This window comes from Boleophthalmus pectinirostris, unplaced genomic scaffold (assembly GCF_026225935.1).
Source record: "Boleophthalmus pectinirostris isolate CB_2022bp ecotype Guang Dong unplaced genomic scaffold, ASM2622593v1 HiC_scaffold_21, whole genome shotgun sequence".
In the NCBI taxonomy this organism is placed as follows: Eukaryota; Metazoa; Chordata; class Actinopteri; order Gobiiformes; family Gobiidae; genus Boleophthalmus; species Boleophthalmus pectinirostris.
In genome coordinates this window covers 23442333-23468705 of record NW_026571175.1, presented here as the reverse complement: position 1 = coordinate 23468705, position 26373 = coordinate 23442333, and the positions used below count along the sequence as shown (strand labels likewise).

Genomic DNA, 26373 nt, shown 5'->3' with positions numbered 1-26373 from the left:
ATGTAAACATAGAAAGAAGTGGTGTGGGAAACGTTTTTGAAGATTTTGACCACTGCTTTAGCAGTCATAGTTTTGAATATATGGCGGTATATTTGGGCAGATCTGGTGGATATAAACATTACGTGTCATTTGCAGCATCCACTGATCAAATGTATTTTCTTGCTCAATCTGACCCAATCGTGATTGGGGACCCTGGATCACGTGACGGGAAGCGCAGCATTTTCAGCTGAAAACGAGCTAGGATAGTCGGGAATCGCTTATCCAGGTAAACAATCAAAATCCACAGACTATTCAGATCATTCTGCCCTCCCCAAACACTATTTTTGGTTTATATTTCTCCCTATACACACCTGGTTTAGCTCCACGCCAGCCCATCCTATAGCAAACAGCTGTGGGAGCTTTTAAATGGCGAGCGCTAGCTGTTAGCAAAATGACCCCTCTCCTCTGTCTTGGCTGGAGCTCCGCGGCCAACTCGCCAGTCTCGGTCGGGAGGAATATCTTTGCTTAAAATAGCCAAGGATCCCGCGACCATGCGCTTTAAGGCTTCACACTGACCCAGGAAATATCCAAAAATAATGCATGCGTTGACCACAATGCACGAGTAATACATTTCATTCAAAGCAAGCACAGCTGTAGCTACCTGTTTGTGAAACGAGCATTGGTTACCGTCGTTAGCCCGCTAGCTCGCTAATGTATTGGCTAGATGCTATTAGCCAGATCCACATTATTATTATTATTATTACATTGCTCCTTCTTAGTCTGATTGAATAGTCTTGATTTAAAAATTCACATGTGGTTGTTTTATATCTTGTAACCCCTTATTTATTGCACGTAAAAGGTTTCTTCTCCTTTGCGTTGTTCTGTAGCATGAGGATGGAGAGCTGATGAACTGGTGATGCTGCTTGGAAAATTCATAAACATTTGGTAGATTTATAGACCTTTAGCTTAAAATTGTAAATAGAAATTTTAAAACGAACCAGTGCTACTTTAATTGTAAATTGTTAAGCAAACATGGCTTCTATGACCAAGAATGCTCATTGTTTTTGTGTTTTCTAGGAGTCAATCCCGGCATGGGGGACATGAAGACCCCAGATTTCGATGACCTTTTGGCAGCGTTTGACATTCCTGATATAGACGCCAAAGAGGCCATCCAGTCTGCCCCAGATGAGACCGAGGCTCCTCATACTGGAACCCCTAGTTCAGCCTTAGGAAAGCCGGAAAACGTGGTTGGTGTTGGACCATCTTTAAGACCACCAAGCCCCCCAGACTCCCAAACAGATACTTCAATTGTCAGCGTGATTGTAAAGAATAAAGTCCGTGCTGTGGATGGGGTGGAGGGAGAGACTGATCAGGACCCCATTGATGTTATAGCAGGGGTGGATGTGGGACCTCGACTTGGTGCTTGTGCTCCCGGGGTAGCCGAATCAGAGCCACTAAATCACAATGGCTTTGGGACATCTGGCGTGTCTCCTTCCCTTGCACTGAATCAGGCGCAATCCAATGGAGCGCCATGGTCAATCAACACCAACAAAGTGTCTTCTGAAACAGCAGGGGGCAAGACACATAAACAGGGTGGCAACATTTTCAATAGACTAAAACCACTTGTATCACAGGGTACTGGTGATCCCGTGGGTAGAGCCAGGAAAATGCAACTTCTTCAGCAGCAGCATCAACAGCAGCAAGACACGGGGCAGGAGCGGCCGGATGGGGTCAAAGCAGCACTACCGTCGTCCTCCTCTTTACCTGCAGGGTCATCAGCGTTATCTGCAGCAGGGCCTGTTGGGTTAGCTTCACCTTTCTTCCCCCCTTCTAAACCGGTGCTACCTACGCCTTCACACCCTCTGCACTCTGCTCAGCCTTTTAACGGTGCTAGTAAAGGGGGATTTCAGCACACACCAATGGACGAGGAGGATTCGGACCCCGATTTAGGAAGCCCATTGGTGATACAAGAAACTCCGGATTCTCCAACTGCCACTGAGCTAAGTCAAAGGTACAAATCTGATGCAACGCAGCCATCTTCATCTATAGCTCCACATCCAAAACCAGGCGACACACCTTCAGGGGCATCAATGGGCGTGTCCATGCCTCAATCCGGTACGACAGAAAGTCCTGCACAAGAAGATAGGCATCCAGAACATGTAATTGAAGAAAGAGACTCTCCAGAAAGTCCAGAACCAGAAATGCCCAAATCTGCAGCTCAGATTGCATCCAAGAGGTGCTCAAGTCCTGCAGTAGCCTCCACTCCGCCTCCTTCTGAACTTAGGGAGCCCAAAGAAGAGGAGGAGGAGATGGAAGTGGGCAATGGTATCGATAGGGTTGTAGATGGAAAAGGAGATACTGAAAAAGGTGAAAATGCCAAAACGGGTGAAGAAAAAATGGATGTTGAATACACAAAATCAAAAACATCTGGAGCAGACACTAATGCTGCCCCAGCTGCATCTGGCACACCCTCCCGCCCTCTCAAAGTTCGAATAAAGACGATCAAAACATCCACAGGGGTTACTCGGACAGTTACCAGGGTAGCATCTAAAGGAGGGGCAGATAAGTCTCAGAGCGGGGATCACAAACTTTTATCGAACAAAAATTCAAAAAATGAAGCTGGACAAGTAACAACATCTTCACAGAAAGTAAGTGCCCTCAATGCCTTGCCTGTGTCCACTCTTGCTGCCAGTACTGTCATGTTGGCAGCAGCTACTAAAGTTCAGAATAAAATGGCTGCTTCTGAAAAGGCAAAGGTCTCTGCAACGGCGGTTAGCATCACAAAATCCACGACTTTACCTGTAACTCCCTCTGCAGCGTCGACTCCCAAGTTTTCAGCTGGCACTGGTGGCATAAGTGTGCGCACATCCACTAATAAGACAGCGAACGGGAGCACTGGTACCATAATAGCAAGCACCCTCCAACCAACTAAACCTGCTTCTATAGTCAACAGTACAGGAGCTGTCATCTCCCGCAGTCAGTCAAGTTTGGTAGAAGCCTTCAACAAAATCCTAAACAGTAAAAATCTGCTACCAAGCTACAAGCCTGACCTCTCTGCCCCTCCGCCTCCAGAATGGGGCTTACCGCTGCCCTCTACTGGATACCGGTGTTTGGAGTGCGGAGATGCATTTGCGTTGGAACGAAGCCTGGCGCGACACTACGACAGGAGATCACTACGGATAGAGGTGACATGTAATCACTGTGCAAAGAGACTGGCATTTTTCAACAAGTGCAGCCTTCTCCTCCACGCGCGTGAGCATAAGGAGCGCGGGCTGGTGATGCAGTGCTCACATCTGGTCATGAGGCCGGTCACTGTGGAGCAGATGATCGGACAGCAGGACATCACGCCCATCGGTGGTAAGGAAATCTGATTTGTGTCATATTTGTGCACATTCAGTATTCAAGTCATAGAATCATTTGTGATCATTGTGATGTGTTTGAGATGAGTTTATTAGTTTTTGTTGTTCAATTAAATGTCTTTTTGTATACCCAAAAATCACAATAGCAGTTGCTTTGTAGGCTTTACAAAATTGATGATTTAAGCAGCAAAAAGTTGGGAAATCATACAGTGAATTGGGCAATGAAATGCAAGTAAGCAGATTGTCCATTCCACATTCACAAAAAACAACTTTGCTGAAAAAGAGAGAGAGAGATGCTTTTTTAATCCCGAGGGAATTTAACTTTTGCTGCAAAAAATATATTTTATTAGTTTTCGGGCATTATCTTAAAATTCATATTATTTTGTGTTTTCTATTAAGTTAATTGTTGTGTGCTTGCTTTGTTAATGTGGATATTAGCCTTTTTCTGATAAAACACTGGATTTCTTTAGCCATAATTAGTTGTTATGCAAACTACTGTTTTTAATACCATGTCCAAATATCACAGAGAAGAAGCATGAAAGTACCCGGTTGTTTTGGTAACTCATCTTTGCACCGAGTTCACCTGAAACTCAGGCTGTATGTGTGGGAGTTGCTGGTACAAAAAGAAACTTAAACCTTAACTTTTTTAAACTATAAATTATATATTTTTGTTTGCTATATCATCTTTGTCACATTGTGCTCACCCTCATCCTCCCATCTGTCTCTTTGGTTCATGTTTTGGTTGACCAGGCCTGCTCTCCTCTTCATCCTCCTCTCCTTCAGTCTCCACCTCCACCACCTCCGCTGCCTCTGGGACATCCTCTAGCCCCAGCCCCAGAAAAGACTCCTCCACCCCGGCCTCTACTCAGCCACGACAGGTGCGGCGGGCTACCCAGGGCCCACAGGCGTTAATGCCCCTGCCCTGTAAGAAGGCTGAGGGGCTCCAGTACAACAACTTCAAATGCCCCGAGTGCCAAACGCAGTGTAACAACAAGGCTGAGCTGGTGACGCACTTCCAACAGATCAGAGCCACTTCAAACTCAGTAAGATCAACAATCACATTTGACAACTCTAATCATTGTACTGGCAATGCTAATCAGAGCAACTTATTTTTACTATATTTTTTATTTTCAAGGAACCACACACACCACAGTGATTCATCTACATCCCTGCTTACATTTTAATTTCATCCTCTCAAAGTAAATCTTGTCAACTGTATGTAAAATTGCAATGAATACAAAAAAAATGTGCCATGTTAAAGTTATTGCACATGTTTCCTCTTCCTCACTAAGTGGTCTGTGTATTTACTGTATATAATGTATAATTTACATTAATAATGTACAGACCACGCCCCAGTAAAATACTGGTATAAAGCCAGCACACGTTGGTTAGGCATTGTTCAAAAGATCTAATATCTTTCATCTGTCTTCACATTTATCACTGGGTTTCAGAGTAATGAAACATTTTCACCTATTACTAGGATGCTTACCTGGCCAGCCAGAACCACACACTTTGACAGAACTTTACAGAACACTTGCAGAGTGAATCTGGAGCTGTATCCTGTCTCCCTGATTCCAAAGGGCGTGATTGACAGGCAGATTAACCAATCCCAGAGACACGTTTTCTGTTAGCATCAAAAACAAACTAACAACTGGCTGATCAGACAACCAGGATGCTAAAACCCAGGAATAGCCGTTTCTGGCCAAAATCCTCCTTTAAATACAAATCGCCCTTACTGTACCACTTACTTTTTTGGTAAACAAGGCCTTATCGATCACAACACAGCATTTGGATCGTTCCTTTTTTTTAATCTCCTCATCTGTCTCCTCTCTCAGACCTGTTCTCAGTGCTCTCCTCCCATGATGCTGCCAAACTCGTGTGCTCTGTCAGCTCACCAGAGGATCCACAAACACAAGGCTCCTCATGTTTGTCCTGAGTGTGGGGGCACGGCGAGACAGGCCAGCTTCCAGACGCACCTGGAGGAGGCCTGTCTGCACTTTGCACGCCGAATCGGATACAGGTGAGATGATGTGCCATAAGAGAAATAACACAGAAGCAGAAGCATACTTGTTTTGATGGTCACGTTGAGGTAGGGCTGTGCATCAATCAAATGTTAATCAAGATTGAGATTCAGTCATATTTTAATCATCAGTTATCATCTTAAGAATTTGTAATTGAGAGGTCTGTTGCCAATTTTCTGTTAGTAAAAACATTTTAAACATTTTTTAAAACATTTTGTGTTAATTGGCACTGATTGAAAGTCTGTGTTTATGTTCATGAATAATAATGATATAAAATAAAATGTAATAAAATCGTGATAAATAAATGTTTTGTCTTACCACTTAGCCATATGTTGTGGTAGGAAAATGGACTTGGTTTCATACATTTATCTCATGCTTTTTATGTGAATTTCAATGCTTTTCTCTAAATTATTGCCACTCCTTTTTGGCTGTAGTGTCACCTATTTAAAAAGAACTAAAAACTACTGCTTGCTTGGCTAGATGACTGTTTTCAGTGACATTAAGATCATATGACTCAAGCTTTTCTAACCTGATCTATAAAATGTTTATGAAGGTTGTAAACAAGATACTCCGAACACCTTTGCAAATTTATGACAGTGGTTTCTGTTCAAGCAGTAGAACTAAAATCAACAATCAGCAATATTGAAAAATGGTCTGCTTCTTTCAGTTTAGCCAAGCAAAGTGAGGTAAAATATAGTATGAAATTATTATTTATCTATGAATTTCAGTAGCTCATGAGGTTACAACAGTGATGCCCAACCAAGTGTACGTGAGCACCTAATGGGGGGAATCTGGAACTAAGGCTTTCCCATTTTCCAATAAATATGAAATTGAATAATATTTAATGAAAGTGTTCTCAATCATTAAAAGGCTCATGTTACGTTATTTTCTGATCTATGTTATAATGTTTCCTCATCACAAACATTCCTGGAGTTGTTTTGTTTCATTCACACGTTTATCACACAAAACCTCCATATTTAGTTCTTCTCTCACATAGAAAACACACTGTTCCACCTTGTGATGCAATGCAGTAATACAGGAAGTGCTCCACCATTTGGATGACTCACAAGGTGGAACAGAGCATTTTGAGCTTTGGACTTGTAGGCAGACTAATAATAAAAGATTACTCAAATGTGTGAATGAAACATAGCTCCAGGCAGGTTTTTGATGAAGTAACAGTACAGTATTATAACATGGCTTATAGCTCACAGGAGTAAATCTTGCACAGTATAAAACCTTTAAATCATTAAAACAATAGATAACCCCAAAAGAGAAAGCCTAATTGAATCTATCTTTGTTTTCTATCCTCCAGGTGCTCGAGTTGCCAGGTCGTATTTGGGGGCCTAAACTCTATCAAGTCCCACATCCAGACAGCTCACTGCGAGGTCTTCCACAAGTGCCCCAGCTGCCCCATGGCCTTCAAATCTGCCCCCTCCGCCCAGAGCCACATCAGCACACAGCACCCCAATCTCACAGGGGGGCAGGCCAAGTAAGCATCACAGCACCAGTCAATGCCAAGCAAATATTTATTTTTATTTTTTTACTTACCCTGGAAATTTCTGTGATTTCGGACGTTTCACTGTTTAGGTTCATGATGTTTAAAAGGCCCACGTTACGCTATTTTCTGATCTATGTTATAATGTTGTTTCCTCATCAAAAACATACCTGGAGTGTTTTGTTTCACTCACCCATGTTTGAGTAACCCTTTTTTATTAGTCTGTCTACATCTCCAAAGCTGAAAATGCTCTGTTCTACCTTGTGATGCCATGTTACAGTTCTTTTCAAGTTAACCCCACCTTTTCGCTTTAGTTCAGTAGAGATTGGATATTTCAAGGCTGAAATTGTCCAAACTCTTCCAGTGAAAGTGTATGGAGTTTAAAAACACAGTGGAGCTCTTCCTGTATTGTGTTTTCTGTTTCTGTTTGTGCGTTAAACATCCAAATCCACTTTATTTCTATAGCACATTTTACAAACAAAGCAGTTTCCAAAGTGCTGCACAGAGATCATAAAACGAAGACAACAAAAAGGTAAATTGATCAAATTTGGTCATACCAGTCCTAAAACAATAAAATCTGAAAATCTAAATAAAAGCAAAAACCATAAAAACCATGTGTTAAAAACTAGAGCTTGGGATCGGCCATGAAGAAGACCCCCCCCCCCCCCCCCCCCCCGGTTTTAAGTCTCGATTAAGGCACCACGAGCTGGAGCTGGCCTAAGACGTACTGTGGGGCCAGTCCATTTAAAGCTTTAAAAACAAACAATAAAATCTGTATATCAACTCTAAAACGAACTGAAAACTAGTGCAATGACACTAAAATCGAGGTAATGTGCCCACGTTTTTTGGTTCCAGTTAAAATGCGCGCACCAGAACATGTGTGAATGAAACGAAACACAACTCCAGGTATGTTTGTGATGAGGATGTGATGAAAATTATAATATATACCAGAAAATAGTGTAATATGGGCCTTTTAATTGGTGAATTTCTTTATTTTAGTTACACAATTGAATAAATTTTCCTTTTGTTCAGAATGATCTACAAGTGCGTGATGTGTGACACCGTTTTCACCCTGAAGCCCTTGCTGTACATGCACTTTGACACTCATTTAGCCAAACAGAAAGTGCACGTGTTCAAGTGTCCAGACTGCACCAAGCTCTACGCCCAGAAGGGGTCAATGATGGAGCATATCAAGGTGAGTCGCTTAGATTTTTTACCACTGCTTTGTTTTATAAGGGATGCCAAGATTATTTGGTTTACTGGTACTGGTGATAATACAAATCACAATGTAATAATAAGGAATAATTCAGCTATTATTGCCTTTTTGTGTTGCCCATTCAGTGCTTCTTACGCTGAGTGTGGTGTCAACAAAGGCATACAGTAAACTCTTGGATCGGCCTTAGCAAGGTTTCCCTCTGGTGGCCTTGTCCTAAGTTCTATCACAAGAACAAATATTTAGCGTTTTCAGAGCTCTTGTGTCTATGATTTTGCTGTATACCTCTGCTTCTGCTATTACTATTGCTATTTCCACAAGAGATAAGACGAGATAAGAGATTGTGTCGACAAGAATGAGACAAGATGGGATTTTAACAGAATTCCTGTTTTAGAAATGTAATGATTCAGTTTCCAATTTTGACCTCACAAAACTTATTATTTTTTTCTTTTTTTATACTGCTTTTTGGAACTGTAAGAGATGTAACACACCAACACTTTTTTGTCCAATTCAAATGTTAACGCTCACAAGATAATTTTTCTCTTGTGTGTACGATTTTGTGGCAATTTTATCTCGCAAGATCTTGTAGCACGCATCACACAACATTTGTGTTTTGAGCAAATCTGGTTTTATAATGGCTGGGCCTGTTTGGTCCTGTGTGAATCTATGACTGCTGTAACATGTTGTAACCTTTGTAAACCTTTGCAGATCTTTAACAAATAACATTCAATAATTCTTATTTTGTACATGTCTGGACACAACATATAATAGGGCTGGGAATCTCAGGGTCCCTCATGATTCGATACAATACACTTTACATGGCTCATGATACGATATTATCATGATATATGCAATAACTGAGATATTGCACATGATAGCCTTTGATATATTGCAGTTTTTAAGAACCAAATACATTTTAGGAACAGTATTTATTTGCTAAACCACCACTTGTGCAAAATGTTAAGTGTGTTATTGCATAGACAAGTTTCCTTCCACTAAATAAGCAACAACATTACAGTGTGGTCACAAAAAAATTGCTAAAACATACCAAAAAATTCTCTATATGATATATTGACATAGGAGCCCACCATAATGATACTCGATCACCAAATTTAGTATTACGATACATAGATATTTTGATATATTTGCACACCCCTAACGTTTAAAGCACTGAATATTTTATTGCGATGTATTGCTCCTATTTTTTAACTGTATCCAAAAGGAAAATTTATAATAGTCCATTATCCTGCTATATTTCCTAATATATTTGTCTTTGTTTTTTTGCAATTCCTGTACCTGTACTGAAATTTTGTAACTTTGCTCTATAAATACACTGACAGGTGTTTAGAATGTCAGTATAGGCCCAGTATAAGTGAAGCACATTTAAGATATTTTAACACAGAGATTTTGGAGGGAAAAAACCAAAGTGTTTATATTTTGTTTCTCCTCAGACGGCTCACAGAGGACCGTCAGCCAAACAGGAAGTCCAGTCTGACAGCTCTAGCTCCGCCCCTGCCTCGACGAATGCTGGTGCCTCTGGTCTCAAATCCAAGTCTTCTGTGAAAACGGATAACTCTGACGGAGAGGACTGGGGTCGCGAGCAAGAGGACGAGGAAGAGGAGGATGATGAAGATGATGACGATGATGGAGATGAAGATTATGAAGCTCCTGGGAGTCACACGGTCTCGGCCAACCAATCAGAGTGGACCTGCCCTCAGTGCCAGACCACCTTTACAGATCACGATGACTTTCTCAGCCACGTGAAAATGGAGCATGGAAAGGTAATCTCACAAGCATCAGGGGAACTTCTGTGTTTATCACAAACCACAGATCCTGGTTAAGATTGTTTACTCCTCGTTTTACTTGTTATGACGGCACTTGTGAAACTCATGACATGACATTTGACTTTTAGTGTATTTTCTTTATATTTGTATTTAAGTATTTTTTTGTTATTTATATTAACACATTAATTTCACTGCTTTAGTTCAGCCATAAAAAAATCATCATTTGACTTTGCTTCAATGTCCTAAGGCTAAATTTACTTATTTCATATTTATTTTGCTTCAGTTTCCCTGCCGCATCTGTGGTGGGACGTTCAGCACATCGTCCAGTCTGAGGCGTCACGAGCGTGTCATCCATGAAGGAAACAAGCGCGTCTTCCGCTGCCAGTGAGTGATTCTGCTGCTCATTATTGTTTATAAAACAAAAATACTGATGTGCAGCCTGAGTGATGTGTGTGTGCTCTGCAGATACTGCACTGAGGGCAAACGCACCTTTGGGAGTCGATTCCTTTTGGACAAGCACATTCGACTGCATCACCGAAACCCAGAGGGCCAGGTGTGTGCTCTCTCCACCCTTGATAAAGAAACATGAATAAGAACATTTTATACTAATGATTAATCTACTCCTAACGAGGAGTCCAAGGAGGAGTCTAGATGGTGCAGCGATAGTGAAGAGTGTAAACTATTCCCACATATATGACTTATCCAATTTATCATTACTGTTAGAATCTACCCAATTTTTCAAGTATTATAATGAATGAGTACACCATTTAAAGCTATATTTGGTATAGTCTCAACCTCTGCTTTCCTGTTCCCAGGGTCCTCCAATGACGAGGAAGCGTGCAGCTGGAGTGGACGGTCCAGGCAGCTCCTCGGAACTGGATGGAGAGGGTCCCTCTGTGCTGAGGCCAGGGGAGGAGGACGAGCACCCCTCAGCGGACGGAGAGGAGGGGGCCGGTCCCGCTAAGAGGACCCGGGCGTCTGTGGCCTCGACACCAGCGTTGCCCCCTGCTGAACTGGAAGAGGACGACAGTGTGTTCCGGTGTGTTCCGTGTGGCTTCACCACAGAGGACGGAGCGGAGTTCCAGCAGCACATCCCGCAGCACCGCGCGGACACTGCCTCCTTCCAGTGCCTGCAGTGTGGGGTGTGCTTTGCCTCAGCGGGCTCTTTGGGCAGACATCGCTTCATCACCCATCGCGTTCGGGACACCCACAGCAGCAGCAGTGAAGTCCCCTCTGCAGCTCCACAGCGCCCCCACCAGGGCACCACTCCGGACGGGTCACCTGCCGGCTCGCCCCACGTCTCGGCAGAGGAATCGGAGGGGAACCTGACCTGCAAAGTGTGCGGGCGGCGTTTCGACAAAGCCTCGGACCTCAACACGCACTTCCGAACCCACGGGATGGCGTTCCTCACAGCCCACAAGACAGACAAGCCCTAGGAACATTTATAAACAGGGCTGTCCCAAAAGATACAGAAAATGAATGTTGAATTTAAAGATGGCTGCTTCCTGTGCAGTTTTTTACCCCCTATAAATAGACAGTTTTAAATATCTATGGCACCTCTTCTGTCGGATTGTAACTGCATGTTTCGGTCACTAAACTCAACACACCTGTGCTAGAAAGGCATTATATTATAGTCTCAACCATACTGTGTCCAAATATGTCCTTACCATTTTCACCTCTGCACTAACTGTAGCGCCACCTACCTGTTTACTCATGCAACACTCCTGCCAATTTTACCGCTACTTTTATTTGCCTTTACTACATTTTACTCAGCTGGCTTTACTGGCCTGTTTTAATGGCTTCACATTTGACTTTTTAGCTGCTAAAACAGATCGACGACAAGAGGGGGATGGCTTTAGGAAATTGACACTGTTTTTTATGTTGCTAAAATATTGTAATATTTATTTATACGAACGTGACTTCTGCAACATAAGAGGCATATCTTTGAAGGCATTTTTATTAGATGAGTTTATTGAAGGCCTGTAACCTGTTAAGTGTGAAAATGTGTAATGTTGTTCTTTGTTAGAGCTTGAAGAGGGTTTAAACGTGATATACTTTCACTGGACATATTATCAGAAACACGGTGTACTTAAGTGAGTATCAAAAGGCAGTAACTAATACATTTTAACTTGTAGATATCATAACACAATTTAAATTGCACAAATATATAAAGGATTATCAGTAAATTGTCTTTTGTGACTTGTGGTATTATTAGCCTTAGACTCAAAGTGTGTTGTTTAGACCAAGTTAATAGTCTAGAAAAGTGGTCCCTCAAGTGTGAAGTTGAACATTATCAGTGTATGTACAGCTTCTTTAAAGCCTTAATATAATTTTAATTATATATATTTCACAATGAGCTGTTAAATATGTGCCACAAGAATTTTTAAGTACTTATTTTTTTGGAAACACCCTATTTTAGATGTGTGAAACTCAAGTACAACACAAATTTGTACAATTGTAAAGTGTCTTACATTTTTGTTACCATGTTGCCATGATTGTCACAACTGTCCCTTTATATTTAATAAGTGTTTCAATTAGTAATTAAAAAGTTGTGCGTAGGAACTACAAACACCAAGACTAGCCAAGGTTACAATTGTGGTTCTTGATTTAAATGATATTGGAGTCTAAATGGATTAACATTGCTGCCATCTAGCTTAAGACAGTGACTTTAATAATATGTCCAGTGAGTGTACGAGTACGAGTTTGCCATGTAAATACATATAATTACACTAAAAGAAAAGTGCGCTGGTTTTAGTAACTTGCTATGATAATGTGAATACGTATTTGTACCTGTACTGTTCCCTTTTTTCCAAACACATTGAAGTCTAAAAGTAAAAAAAAAATCTTCCCCCCAGAAGTAGCTATCCATTGTAATTACAGATTGAGAGCTTGGGGGCCGTGTTGTCTTAAGTGTATGAATACAAATGTTAATCTATGGGAGATGGTTGATTTTTTTATGAATGACTCAGTGCTTGCTTGTTTTTCTTTTCTATGTTACAAAGCAGCCTTCATTGTTAAGCGACGGAGGCCTATGGGTGGACTTCTTTTGTTTGTATCTTTTATATGTCATGATATCATATTTATATAGCTCTATAGTGGAAAACTTCATGTCATTTTTTTCCATGGTTGTGGTCTGCTTGCTGAAATGCCATACACTTTTGTGCTGTTTCGAATAAATGTGTAAAAGAGAAAATACTGTATCGTCTGCATGTTTGTCCACTTTGGTAAGATGCATCCATTTACCCAGTTTGCAGTGAAAGTATAGCCAATCTGACGTCACCTATTGTCTCCGCTCAATTTCATTTCTCTCCAGTGACTAGGTCAGGAATAGATTAGACGGTTTGGTGCGAGTTTGGGCACCATCCAATCAGCGAAGAGCCATACATTCTGTGTTATCAACAATTCCCGAAATCAAGATTTAAAGCTGGAATAAAGAGAATGTTTGGTGAATTTTATCAAGGGGAAAGAGGTTATTGCCCTTCTTCCTATGGGAGATGGGAAAAGCTTAATGAAAAAAAAGTCTTAATGAAAAACCTATCGTCGGGCGAGCGAATTCTAACACTGTGAGGTCAGACGGTTTCTATGAAGTGAAACCAGCTGATGAATCAAGCTACTGAATGTATGCCACAGAAAAAAATATATCTTAGAACAGGCTTTACGCACTTTTTAAATATTAAAAACATCAGACTTAAACTTAAAATGAAATTACATCAAACTTAAAATTAAATTACATTTAAAAATTACATTGCAGATATTACATTAAAGGTCGACTATGTAACATTTCTGGTGTCTTCATTGAGATCGTATTGCTTTGCATGTAAAGTCCCACTGTGTGGCTATTTGCCTATTTTGCATTTATTCAGTTACTCTGGGTTTTTATTACAACAAATAATTCTTGGAAAAACATACATTCTTATTGTGAATCAAGTTGCTTCTCCACATGGCCTGTTGGTATGACCTGCTTATCAAAATGTAGATAAACAAGTTAAATACAGTATGGAACATTCCAGACAAAGAATAGTATAGTTTCCATGGAGAAAAGCAGATGGTAAAACCCGCACCAGAAAAGTTACAGTACATTCTGCACATTATGAAGACAAAATAAAATTTACACGTTACATGTCTCAGATCATATAATCAGGCCCATTGACAGAAATTTGGGGGCCCGGAGCACAAAGACTCAAATGGGCCCCCCTCTAACATAAATTAATAGGAAGAGAGTCCAATTCTGGGCCCCTAAAACCCTGCAGCCTGAGGTAACAGACTCGTTTGTCCCCCTGTGTCTACTGCCCTGTATAAAATTTACAATTGATCATCAAAATACATTTACAACACAATTACTGTATTTCAGTGGTCGAGTACAAAAAGTACAAAAACAAAACCATGAACAATAAAAATGCTACATACATAATCCATCTATACAAGTAGAAACAGCTCAAGACACTGTTTTTTAGACAAGCTTTTAGTTGACTGTGTAATTCCTCTGCACTGTAAAGCACTTTGTGATTTTTTTTAATCTGTGAAAGGTGTTATATAAATAAAAGCTTACTGTTTAGACTGGCGATGACCATCATAGTCTTTTTCAAATGTTTTTTTAAAGGTCAGGAATAGATATATTAAAGGTTTATTACACAAAATTGACTCTTGTAACCTATAAGCCATGTTACAGTGTTGTTACCTTTGTCTTCAATCTGCAAAGCACAAAATGCTCTGTTCCACCTTGTGATGTCATGTAGTGGTGTTTGTTTTTTTTAAACTTATTTTTTATTAAATAGCTGCTCGAAATGAGTTTCCTCCGCAGGGTGGCTGGGTGCTCCCTTAGAGATAGGGTGAGGAGCTCAGTCACACGGGAGGAGCTCGGAGTAGAGCCGCTGCTCCTCCATGTCGAGAGGAGCCAGTTGAGGTGGCTCGGGCATCTGTTCCGGATGCCTCCTGGGCACCTCCCTCGGGAGGTGTTCCGGGCATGTCCCACCGGGTGGAGGCCCCAGGGAAGACCCAGGACACGCTGGAGGGACAATGTCTCTCGGCTGGCCTGGGAACGCCTCAGGGTCCCCCCGGAGGAGCTGGAGGACATGTCTGGGGTGAAGGAAGTCTGGGAGTCCCTGCTTAGGCTGCTGCGCCCGCGACCTGGCCCCGGATAAGCGGACGAAAATGGATGGATGGATTTTTTATTAAATAATTTTCAGTGCAAGCCACATAGTTATGAAACAGCAGTAAAAATACAATACAAGTAAAATTACAATAAAGTTACAGTGTAGATGCAGTCATACACATTGTCCACACACAGTCATCCATCTGAAATATAGTCTTGAACTGAAAACTGAAGGGGGGGGGTTAATAGTTGATAGCTATCTTTTACATTTCAGTAAAAATTAGCGATTCCTGGACTGTGTTTTCTGTTTGAGAGAATAACTCAGCTTAAATATTCAGGTTTTGTGTGTTAAAAATGTGAACAAAACAAAACACAACTCCAGGTATGTTTGTGGTGAGAAAACAACATTATAACATAACAGAAAATTGTGTAATATGGGCCCTTTAATGATTTGCCTAAACAGGTTTTCTTTGGTCGGGCTCTTCCATCTCCAAACTGCTCCTGCCCTCAGTCGCTTCCTCACAAGATGATGCAGTATTTAACTTTGGATCATGGTGAACTTCGATCATGAGTTCATAAACCAGGGTCCCCACCAGCGCCCCCACACATGGAGCCACTACAGGCACCCACCACCACCCTCCTCCAGCCCTGACGAGACACAAAAATATATTACAAAATTATCAAAACGTATTAATATGTATCTCTGGCGCTCTTCCTAGTCAGGCAGTCGCATAGTCCTAGCCATTAAACATTAAAGGTGCACTATGTAACTTTTCTGGTAAAGGGTTGTAAATTCGTTTGTCCAAGGAAATGTTATTACTTTGCCTGGAATATTCCTCAGTATGGCATTAGTCTTGTCTTTCTTCATGGATGATTGTGCTACCAGCTTAAGTTCCAGGTCAGATCTGTGAAGATTCATTGGACCCACTCGTAACTGCATGTTTTTGGGGGATATTTAATTCAAGATATGTTTAATGACATACTGTGGAACATTCCAGGCAAAGCACTAAACCAACAGGTGACGGACCTTCCACCAGAAAAGTTTGATCTTTAAAGTGTATTTAGTATTCAATCATTTAGACCAAATCTCTACTCACCTAAACACATCGTCACCCCAACCTGCGAAGTACGTGAACAGTCGGGGCGCTAAGTCACGGGCCGGGTTCAGGGCGTATCCACTGTTGGAGCCCATGGAGACCCCTATGACCATCACTACTGCCCCCACCAGGACGGGTTGAATACCGGCGGGGATTGAGCCCTGCCCCTCGTCCCCAAGCGCCAGAACGCAGACGAGCAAGGCAGCTGTGCCTATCACCTAGCAACAGACACAAACAGAGGCCTCGTGAGGTCTGTGAAGAGGGGAATGTTTCACAACCTGAGGTCCATGGTCCCTCAGGAGACAGAGGAGCTCCCAGAGGTCACAGGCTGAGGTAAATGTGCTGTTTATGTTTGTTAGAACTTGTTAGAGTTCATAATTCAACATAGGCAGACCCACATCAAACTGGGAGTAACTGGGACTATAATCTGGAACTAAACCTGGACTAGACTAGCCAGGCTGACGCCACCTAGTGCCTCAATTTCATTTCTCTCCAGCGACTAGGTCAGAAATTGGAGTATACTGGAATATATTCTGTTTCGGCAACGATTCCCGAGATTGAGGATTTAAAGCCGGAACAAAGAGAATGTTGGGTGAATTTTTTCCAGGGGAAAGACATTATTGCCCTTCATCCTATGGGATTTGGGAAAAGCTTAATATACCAGCTAGCCCCGTTAGTGGCGCATTACATACGTCACGACCAAATAGCAGTGATTGGTTAAATAAAAAAAGTACTCGATTACCGTCAAGCGAATGAATCCTAACACTGTGAAGTCAGATGGTTTCTACGAAGTGAACAGACTGATGAATCAGGCTAGGACTAGATCAGGACGAGACCAGGACTAGAAGAGGAGTAGAGCAGGACCAAACCAAGTCTAGATCTTGACCAAATTAGGCTCAAACCAGGTCCAAACTAGCATTTCAGAAGTGTGAATGCACCCTTATTTGCAAAAGTCCACTACACTATCCAATGCCATAATGTTTTTGTATGTCTTTGTGTATAGAAAGAGAAGAAAATATTTAAGAAAATAAGTTTTGTCTCATCAAAATCTGGTGTCATTTATTTTTAAACAAATAATAAATAGGTTATAGGTTTGTTATGTAAACTGAGTGTGTTATGTAAACTGTGAGCGTGCAGAACATGATGTTTTCATGTGACCTCAGATCAGATCTACTAACCTCTGCACAACAGGATGGATTCTTGTGATATTTATGAGTTCCACATATCAGTCTACCCCACTCACTTCCATTTTACGCTACGGCTCTAAAGTCAACAAGTGTCTGAATATCTTTAACATTTTAGTGCATTTTCTTTCATTTTAACATTTCTTTGTTTACAGTTTACAAAAAATTATTATTATTTTTCTGACAGACCTGATCCACGAAGCCGGCCCACAGACTCAGGTACTCAGCGGGGAAGGTGCAGAAGATCCCTGCTGTGGCTGTGGGGCCGCTCACCGTCAGCTCTCCTCCACTGTACCACTTGATGGCCTCTGTCATAACAATACTATTCACTCAAGGTCTGTGTAATGTAACTGCAGTTGTTAATTTGTTTATTTTGGCTTTTACAGCATAATTAGATATGAGAGGTCCCATATTACACAAATTGATACTTGTGAGCTTTTAGCCTACTCAAAGACATGCATGGAGTAGTTTTACTTCATTCACACATGCTTGAGTAACACTTTATTATTACTCTCCAAAGCTGAAAATGAAAATGTTCCCCCTTGTGATGTCATTTAGTGGTAGCTTTCAAGTTAACAGCTACCTTTGATCTTTTGTTTAGTAGAAATGGCCAATTCAAGGGCTAAAATTATCCAAATAATTGTAGCAAAAATGTACAGAGTTTAAAAACACAGTGGAGCACTTCCTATATTGTCACAAAACATCACAAAGTGGAACAGAGTGTTTTCTGTTTGAGAGAAGAACTTAAACATGCGTGAGTGAAACAAAACACAACTCCAGGTCTGTTTTTGAAGGAAGGAAACAATCTTAAATGATAAATCAAAAAATAGTGTAATATGGGCCCTTTAATCCAACTTGCACCAGAAATGATCTATACCTAAAGATTTTTTACTTTATGTTAGTCAATCCTTTGTGTAATGATATATCTGATTGATGAAAATTATAAAATTATAAAAAAACAAACAAACAATAAAACACTGCAAGTACACTGAATGCCAACCCAGTTTATGATAGTAGCCTGATTTAGATATACACACCGTAGTATTCCAGACCAACAGTTGCTGCTCCTAGAAAAGCCCCAAGAAACTGGAAGAAAACATAAAATGGGAGTTTGGCCCAAGGGTGTCTGCCCAAAGCGCACAGACTCAGGGACACAGCTGGGTTCAGATGGGCCCCTGAAAAAACAACCAATAAAATAAAGTTAAAAGAATAATGTCAAACTGAGAGGAGACTGTGTGACGATTTGCAGCCTATGTAAGATTTACATTTTTTTGTGTATTCAGTTTTTTGCTCAGAATCACAAATATTAGACACATGCCGTCTACTTTCCCCCACCCCCTCCTCCTATTGGTCAGTCAGCCTCTATCCTCTGAGTGACAGACACATTTGACAAATCACAGTGAGGTGTAAAATCTCAGAAGAAAGATATTTTTATAAGAAGCTGCTAGTTTTACATGAATTGTGATAAAATGAAAACGTAATCCAAGCTCTAAAGAAGGTTGTAATTTTTTGTAAAATGGCCACAGTGAGTAATATATGCAGTCAGATTGCAGTTTTTTCCACACAAAATCACAAAAAACTTGAATAAATCTGCACTTACATTACATTTACACTGAATTTTAGGTTAAAAATTGATCTTCGGGTAACTGTATTTTAGTAGGCTTTCTATAAATGCGTGACAGTGTCCTACACTACAATAAAAAGTCCAGATATAAACTTACCTGACACTCCTCGTGAGACATAAACCCCAAATGTAACTCCCAAAGCAAAACCCAAGTTTATGGAGATATACTGCCCCTTCTGGTTCTGCGTGGTAGTGACCTGGGCAACTGAACCACATCCAAACAACTGTGGGAAACATAAGATAAACATAGTAAAAGAGATTTATTGTACAAACCTTTAAAACCTGATAGCTACTGTGTGTGTGTGTATCCAAAACAATGATTGTTTGTGTTCGCAAACTGGGCCATAAGAAGTTTTAATTATAGTTTAGATATGGTTGTCTCTTTTAGGCCTTATTGTGACACATTTTTACATTGAGTACACTGCACTTCACAGTTTATTATGTTTTGTTTTTGAAAAAATAACTCAAAAAATATCACAATGAAATACAACTGCCTAAAATTGTGCGCCATGACTGAACCACTGTCAAAAATCAAGCATTAAAAGTCAGTATACATTTATGTTTTTGGGTTATCGAATAATAATTTACTCTCCAAATTACTACATCTCACTCAGGCACCTCATACCACTCATTCTTTTACTTCCTCTGTTACTGTCCCCTGTTGCTCAGACCAAAGTCCCATTGGGTTATGCATTGTATAATTTCCACTCGCATTCAAATTCCACAAGACTTTTACACACCTGACTTCTTCACGCTCACCTGTGATTGCTTTTTGTTGTGTTAGCTGCTTAATTTATATCTTTTTTAACAAATAATACAAAACCAAGCCAGTGAAATAAAAAGTACATGCCAAAACTGATACTTACAATGATGATGTAGACTCCTAAACATTCAGCCAAACACTCCCGGACCAGATGATTCGTGATTCGACACTTTGTTAAAATCCTCTCCATCCTTAGGCCACTGATTTGTAGTACTAGAAGTGGTTGCTATTTAAAGTTATTTCAAGTTGTAGTACCACAGACTATCAAGGCACAGGAGACACTTACAGTTTTGCCCTTTCGTACCTCAGTCTACGTCACTTGAACTTTATGGTACCTGAAAAACAATCACTTGGCTTATGACTGTCTTAAAATAAATATAAATAAAAGTGACAATAATGTGGATCCTTGGCTTGAATTTGCACCTAAGTGAAGCATTTCTCACAAGAGAGAAAATAACCGGTTAAGTTAAATAATGTAACTTGTATTTAATATTAAAACTAATGAAAAAGCTTAATGTTTATTCCAGTTTGTGACATTAAATGTTATCTGTTATCAAATGTTTATCACGGTTACTTTTACTCATCTTATCAAATTTCATGAGAAAATGTTGGTACCTTTCATCATGAAATTTGATAAGACGAGCAAAAATAACCATGATAAACATTTGATAACAGATAGCATTTAATTTTCTTTTATGGCTTAACAGGAGCAATAAATGCTACTATGTCACGTCATTATAATCTAATCAAATAGTTTTCAATGTGGGGAACAAATTTAAAAGTTTTTCTCAATTCTTTTAAAAGGTGCCATCTTTGTATTCTTGTGGATTCTCTAGATTTTGAGATATATTCATTAAAGGGCCTACATTTTGTGCTATTTTATGAACTTTGTTATTGTGTTCTTCATCAAAAACATACCCAGAGTTATGTTTTGTTTCATTCACACATTTAACGCACAACTTCTGCATATTTAGCCAGTGTTCACCTCTCAAACGGAAAACACTCTGTTCCACCTTGTGACGTCATGTGATAATACACTGACTGATTTTTAAACTCCATACACCTTCATTAGAATCATTTAGATAATTTCAGCCCTAGACTTGCCAATCTCTACTGAACTAAAAGTAAAAGGTATCCATTAACTTGCACACAAAATGGAACAGAGCATTTTGAGACAGACTAATGATAAATGATTAATCAAACACATGTGAATGAAACAAAACACAACTCCAAGTATGTTTTTGATGAGGTAATATAATAAGACATAACACAGCTCAAAGTCTGTGTAAAACAATCAGAACTAGAACAACATATAGTCAATAAATTAAACATCTTTATTGAACACACGCACATTCATTCTGACCTTTCTGCAGGACTGTACAAAAATATATGTGAAAATATTGTCATTTAAATGCCCCAGGTTTCGACTGACAGGTTCACATTAATGTCTAACCAGCTGACACTCGCCTGACCAGCCAGTCCCGTTTGAATCCAAAAGAGTCTGGAATTGGACCACAAAGTGTGAGAAACCTCCGTCCAAAAAACCTGGTGCTTTGATTGTTGATTCTGAGAAAATCCATGATGTTTCTCACTATATGTTGTTTTTTTTCTCCTTTTTTAGTAGCCATGTTTGTTTTTGATGTGAATGGAGCATGTGTGTCTGTGATTCCACCTGTCAATCAAGTCCTCTAAAATCAGGTAGATAGGAAACAGCTCCAGATCCAATCGTCTTTGTAAAGTTTTGCCAAAGTGTGTGGTTCTGGCTGATCAGGTGAAGTTAACACAGCAATCTTGAATTCTCTGTAGTAAAGGTTTTGGCAAATAAAAGCATCTTAACGCACACTTTTTGGGTGAAACGTAAATCAAGAGAACCTACTGCTGCCGCAATTAGAACTTTTCAAGACTGAGAAGCCCCATGCACACAGACAACCAATTTCTTCATAGCTTCTGATTTCAACTCTTCAAATAAATAATACATTTTAAACACTTTTTGGGCTCCATTAAAAGGTGCACTATGTAACTTTTTAGTTGGGGGTCTGGCACCTGCTTGTTTCTACGATAATGCTATTGCTCTGCCTGGAATGTTCCACAGTATGACATTAAATAGCTATGCATTACATTTACATTACAGGTGGTTTTAGAGCTCAAGATACCTAGAAAAACAGGCATTCTTACTGTGCACGGGGTTGCTTCTTACAGATCTGACCAGTAACTAATACGATACTGTGAAACATTCCAGACAAAGCAATAACTTCTCCACGGAGAAAAGCATTTGACTGACCCTCCATCAGAAGAGTTACAAAATGGGCCTTTAACTCCTGTATTTTTGCTCACAGTGGGTTTTTACTTGAATCCACCAAAGAACTTGGAGAATAAAGAGTCGTCCCTCATGTCTGTAAAGGGCCGTGGAAGATCTGTAACTATAGAGAACAAAATTGAATTAAAGCTACTTCGTTAAGGTCTAGATGAACAGAGATTATGTTCGAGGGTTCAGACCTGGTTGTGGTCTTTCTTCATAGTCTGGTCCAGATCGCGTTACTGTGGTCTCCTCATTCCCCTGTCCATCTCTAACTGTGCGCCTTTCCTCTACACTCTGTAAAAGGAAAAAATAAAGAACATTTTGGCTATAAAAACCCTTGTCCACCTCCCTTACATCACTGTTGTTATTATTATTATACTATTATTCAGATTTAAATATGTTCTCTTACCCCATCCGGTTTGACCACTTTAGTGACAACAACAGACTGGAAGAAAGAGCGAGACCTTGGCTGTTGTGGGATTTGACCAGCAGGGGGTGTAAGTATTTGATCCAGGCCTCCAGCTGACACGGCAGAGTCTAGATCTGATGGAATATGAAATTAATTATTATTCTGTATAACAATAAGTCTTAAAACTTGGGTGTATGGATGAAAAAATATTACACCGACCTCTGTCTTCTTTGCGTTCATTTTCAGGGATCCTTGGCCTCAAAATGTCACCAAACTATAAATAAATACAGAATTAAAATACAGAACAGCTGCTCCTCAAGGACAAGGCTCAAAGGCTGACAAATAGTGAAGATGAACATGCTTGCTTGTAGTCTAAAGTCTCACTGATACTGTGTTACTCTATCACAATATGTCTTTATACTACAAACACGGTCATCTTCACTGTTTAAACTTTCAGAGATTTGCCGACAGAGGCGAAAAAAAAGAAAAAAGTTGATCTACATACTATTGATGCTTTGCAACTTATGAAAGCACTACTCTGTTCCGAGCTCTGTTCCTCAAATTAGGCCTTAATCTAAGCTTTATTTTAATGCAATCTGACCAGAAAGAGCTGAAGTACAACAGGTGAGACTTAATAAAAGTCTCTCACACAAAATTAGTCACAAGATAGTTAACATAAACCAACAGTTTTTCAGTTAGTCACTCTCACCTTTTTGTTGAAAATCAAACATCTAAACAGGACCATGAACACTCGTATTCACTCTCATTTAAATTTACTTATTTTAGACTATGTAATTCCATTATAGGTAGGACTAAATACAAATCTTGGATTTGACTGGATACAATCTTTTCTACAAACAGCGTCCCCATTCACTTTTAGAGCCTTACTCTTTGAAAAGGAGTCCAGCCATGAAAAGGGGGCTCGTGGGAAGGACCGAGGTCTTGTCTGGGCTGTGTGGGCTCCTGGGGTCGAGGGTCATCTGGACTTTTAAGCATGAAATCTCTGAGAGGATTTCCACTGGAGCCTCTGCCTTCACCACCTGATGGAGGAGTCCTAGGAACACCTACAAAAATCCATAGGTTTATCACCAAAACTGCAGCTTCAGATTTATAAGGCGACTTGTGCTAGAAATGCATTCTTATAATGAAATTAATGCAATAGACTGAGCAGGGTTTCTCATAAATCAACCAGTAACACTATTCTCTAAAACAGACCTGGGCATTGTCCAGCTCCTGGGCCACATAACTCTGACTGGCCCATTTAAGCTAATTTGGAATTACAAAATAAACATATTTCATAATTTTACCTCATTCATTTACTAAAGCTGCATTGTTTTTATTTTAGAGGTGTTTTTTTTAAATGATGAGATGATGATTTTTTTCTAAAGCAACTTCACTTTTTATTTAATTAATATTATACAGACATGAGTTTAGCATTTTGACCCGGACCTCCAGAATATTTTCTGTTTCTCATGTGCCCATCCCTGTTCTAAAACATAACATTTTTTGTGAATGCTTCTTAATTAGCATTCAGATTAGGAATAGGTGATAATGACAAAACTCATAACAATATTCAGATATTATGTCAACCCAACTGAAATGTACTCAAACATGTCTTCAAACATATTAGTTGAAATTTAAGTCTTAGTCAAATCATTCAAGATATTATCCATATTTTGATCATTAATCTGCCCATCCCTAAATAAGATTAAATAAAGACAATATATGACAATTTTACAATGTAACTGCATGTATTCAATAAAAGTAAGTCAAGATATTGTTGATGTTCCAGCAGAAAACAATGGGGAAAACCTATTTTGGAAGATTCTTTTTTCAGGGTTTAGGTTTTTTTCACCATTAAATCTTCCTAAGAGTAATCAGGTGATGTTGCTGTGATGTGTTTGGTCACCTGGTTTAAACAGCAACCACTCTGAAGAAGACTGCTAATGAGCAGTTGAAACTTTCAAAATCAAATCAAACCTTGGTCTGAAAAAATAATCTAATAAAATAAATTATTGAAAGAGCAAAATAACGTCTGGAACTGAAAGTATAAAATCTGTACCAAAATATCCAGGCTCCGAGTGTCCGTCGAATCGTCCCATCTGCGAGAACATCTCCTCCATCTCCTTCAGCAGCTGTCCGAACACGGGGGGCTCCTGGAACCTCATCCCGTCTGGACCGAGGCTGAACCCAAACCTCCAGGCGCTGTCAAAGGGGTCCTGTTGCTCCCCCCGAAAACCATCGTAATAAAACCCATCCTCATCTTCATCCTCATCGTCGTCTTCATCATGAGTCATGGCTTCAAAGAACGGGTCCCTACAATAAAGCAAAGAGATTACAGTACATTTATTTATGTAAGAATAATTTCATTTTTAAACTTAGAATATGTTATATGTTATGTCATATGTTGTCTCAGGTGTCAAAATGAACTCAATTACTCAATTTACTCAGTTGTTTTTATTTTTATTGGCTTTATGTTAATAGTTAATACAATAATATTAAAACTACAACTGTAACTTTTCTGTTAGAGGTTCGGCCGCCCTTATAGCACTGCCCAGAATGTTCCCCAGTATAGCATTAAACTTATCGTACTGTACATTTATTCAATTCCATCTTTTTTTTTATTGCTCAAAAATTCATTAGCAAGATCCATTCTCCACAGATCTCACCCAAAACATGGCCTGGTAGTGTTGCCTAATTGTCTCCATGGAGATAGATAAGTTTAATGCCATACTGTGGAACGTTCCAGGGAAATGGTAAAGGATCTCGAAAAAGACAATCAGATGAAGGCCTGCCCATCAAAGAAGTTACACATTGCACCTTTACTGTACAGATTAGGTAATTATGTTTTGAAATGTTAGTTGAATATGTCCACTAACTTAAGCAGCGTACTGTATGTGCAATGTGCATGAGACATTAATAACACAAATATAACACAAAACATAATATAACACAAAACATATCAGAGCAATCATGGAGTTAAATTGACCTTGGGCTAATCATAGGAAGCTTCTATTCATCTTATACCTTGCATGAGCTCATTGTGTAGTCTATTTGATGTCAATATGCGAAATGTTGTTTTGTGTAGAGTTAAATAACAATTAATATTTGACGAACTTTCATAATCCAACCTCGCTATAATGGACCCCTGTGGTAGACGTCCAGCGTGTAACAAGATTTACTTCTGATTGTTCACACTTTTGCAGGGTAAACTAAAGTGGTAAAAAACAATTACATAACGAGTTATTTTATCGATTACACTTCCAAACTCAACATCTTAACGCCACCAGATGTTGTTAATTATCTGTTTTATTTTGTGTTTTATTTTCATATAGACACAGTAATAATATATTTACTAGTTTATCAGATTATTTATCAGATTATTCTAGTTGATTTGGTAATTTAAACAAATTCAGAATAAAACTCTAGTTAGCCGCTGGTTAGCTATTAACTAGAAGTGACTGTGCTAACGTAAATCGTACCTTCGGCCGCGATACTGTCCTCCGGGAACCCCGAAAAACCCTCGAAACAGGTCGAAAACACTCATTTAAAGTGATTCTCGTCAGTAAAACTAGTTAATAACAAAGACATTTATGATGAAACAGCGCACGACAGAAACGACCTGCTGCAAATGTCAACAATGTCGTAAAGTGTCTAGACTTTTCGACATGACGAAATCTTACCGTAAAACAGAGGAAAAAGCGCAGTTAAATTCAGACTGCACCTTTCATGTTAGAACGGAGATTTGGGTTTTCAGCAGGGTTCAATGCCCATTTCGAACATAAAAATTACTTGGCTTAAATTAAGTATTAGTAGTAAAAAACAAAAACAAACAACAAAAATTGCATTAAAATAAGAATGGCAATTGTTGAGACTATTTATGTCTACTATATCTACAAATTAGATAGTACTGAGACAGGACCACTTAAGGATGCTGATGTTGAATAAAGTCAAACTGTCTCTACTCTCATCTTTGTAAAGTATATTTATAGCTGATAAAAACAAATTACTGTAGGGCTAGAGGCAGATACAGTTAATACCTTATGAATAACTG

General features: G+C 39.6%; 3 protein-coding genes and 1 non-coding gene across 6 annotated transcripts; 2 read left to right on the top strand and 2 right to left on the bottom strand.

The window, feature by feature from the left end:
• The first annotated feature begins 187 nt into the window (after window positions 1–187).
• Window positions 188–13044, top strand: znf687b (zinc finger protein 687b). Of its 3 annotated transcripts, none has more exons than XM_055157363.1 (10): window positions 188–265; window positions 1057–3336; window positions 4089–4381; window positions 5174–5358; window positions 6672–6848; window positions 7887–8049; window positions 9519–9848; window positions 10135–10235; window positions 10317–10404; window positions 10667–13044. In XM_055157363.1, the coding sequence occupies exons 2-10, from the start codon at window positions 1071–1073 to the stop codon at window positions 11285–11287; spliced, it is 4224 nt and encodes a 1407-aa protein (XP_055013338.1). In that variant the 5' UTR covers window positions 188–265; window positions 1057–1070; the 3' UTR covers window positions 11288–13044. The 3 variants fall into 3 exon arrangements, with proteins under 3 accessions (XP_055013338.1, XP_055013339.1, XP_055013337.1); XM_055157364.1 differs by lacking the exon at window positions 188–265 and adding an exon at window positions 719–924 and having other exon boundaries at window positions 4122–4381; XM_055157362.1 differs by lacking the exon at window positions 188–265 and adding an exon at window positions 721–924.
• On the top strand, window positions 8172–8307 carry LOC129410226 (small nucleolar RNA SNORA13). The gene has a single exon (XR_008632783.1). It is a non-coding gene; the product is annotated as a small nucleolar RNA SNORA13 (small nucleolar RNA).
• A 1771-nt stretch (window positions 13045–14815) lies between the features above and the next one.
• On the bottom strand, window positions 14816–19947 carry aqp10b (aquaporin 10b). Its single transcript, XM_020932517.2, has 6 exons — window positions 19715–19947; window positions 18946–19072; window positions 18262–18399; window positions 17414–17532; window positions 16041–16258; window positions 14816–15591 (listed from the first exon to the last, which is right to left on the bottom strand). The coding sequence occupies exons 1-6, from the start codon at window positions 19799–19801 to the stop codon at window positions 15399–15401; spliced, it is 882 nt and encodes a 293-aa protein (XP_020788176.2). The 5' UTR covers window positions 19802–19947; the 3' UTR covers window positions 14816–15398.
• A 977-nt stretch (window positions 19948–20924) lies between these two features.
• hax1 (HCLS1 associated protein X-1) lies at window positions 20925–25977 on the bottom strand. Its single transcript, XM_020932515.2, has 7 exons — window positions 25802–25977; window positions 24382–24635; window positions 23208–23383; window positions 22539–22593; window positions 22320–22453; window positions 22108–22204; window positions 20925–22031 (listed from the first exon to the last, which is right to left on the bottom strand). The coding sequence occupies exons 1-7, from the start codon at window positions 25864–25866 to the stop codon at window positions 21955–21957; spliced, it is 858 nt and encodes a 285-aa protein (XP_020788174.2). The 5' UTR covers window positions 25867–25977; the 3' UTR covers window positions 20925–21954.
• Window positions 25978–26373: the final 396 nt, after the last annotated feature.

Excerpts from the sequence above, each read along its gene's own strand:
- hax1 (XM_020932515.2), bottom strand. The coding sequence starts at position 25,866 with ATGAGTGTTTTCGACCTGTTTCGAGGGTTTTTCGGGGTTCCCGGAGGA. Across the intron at positions 22,594-23,207 it reads GCTGGACTCCTTTTCAAAGA|TTTGGTGACATTTTGAGGCC; the intron begins GTAAGGCTCTAA and ends ATTTATTTATAG. Across the intron at positions 22,454-22,538 it reads TGAACGCAAAGAAGACAGAG|ATCTAGACTCTGCCGTGTCA; the intron begins GTCGGTGTAATA and ends ATATTCCATCAG.
- znf687b (XM_055157363.1), top strand. The coding sequence starts at position 1,071 with ATGGGGGACATGAAGACCCCAGATTTCGATGACCTTTTGGCAGCGTTT. Across the intron at positions 5,359-6,671 it reads GCACGCCGAATCGGATACAG|GTGCTCGAGTTGCCAGGTCG; the intron begins GTGAGATGATGT and ends TCTATCCTCCAG. Across the intron at positions 10,236-10,316 it reads AAGCGCGTCTTCCGCTGCCA|ATACTGCACTGAGGGCAAAC; the intron begins GTGAGTGATTCT and ends TGTGCTCTGCAG.
- aqp10b (XM_020932517.2), bottom strand. The coding sequence starts at position 19,801 with ATGGAGAGGATTTTAACAAAGTGTCGAATCACGAATCATCTGGTCCGG. Across the intron at positions 19,073-19,714 it reads TAGGAGTCTACATCATCATT|TTGTTTGGATGTGGTTCAGT; the intron begins GTAAGTATCAGT and ends TGTTTCCCACAG. Across the intron at positions 17,533-18,261 it reads TGTTGGTCTGGAATACTACG|AGGCCATCAAGTGGTACAGT; the intron begins GTGTGTATATCT and ends TTGTTATGACAG.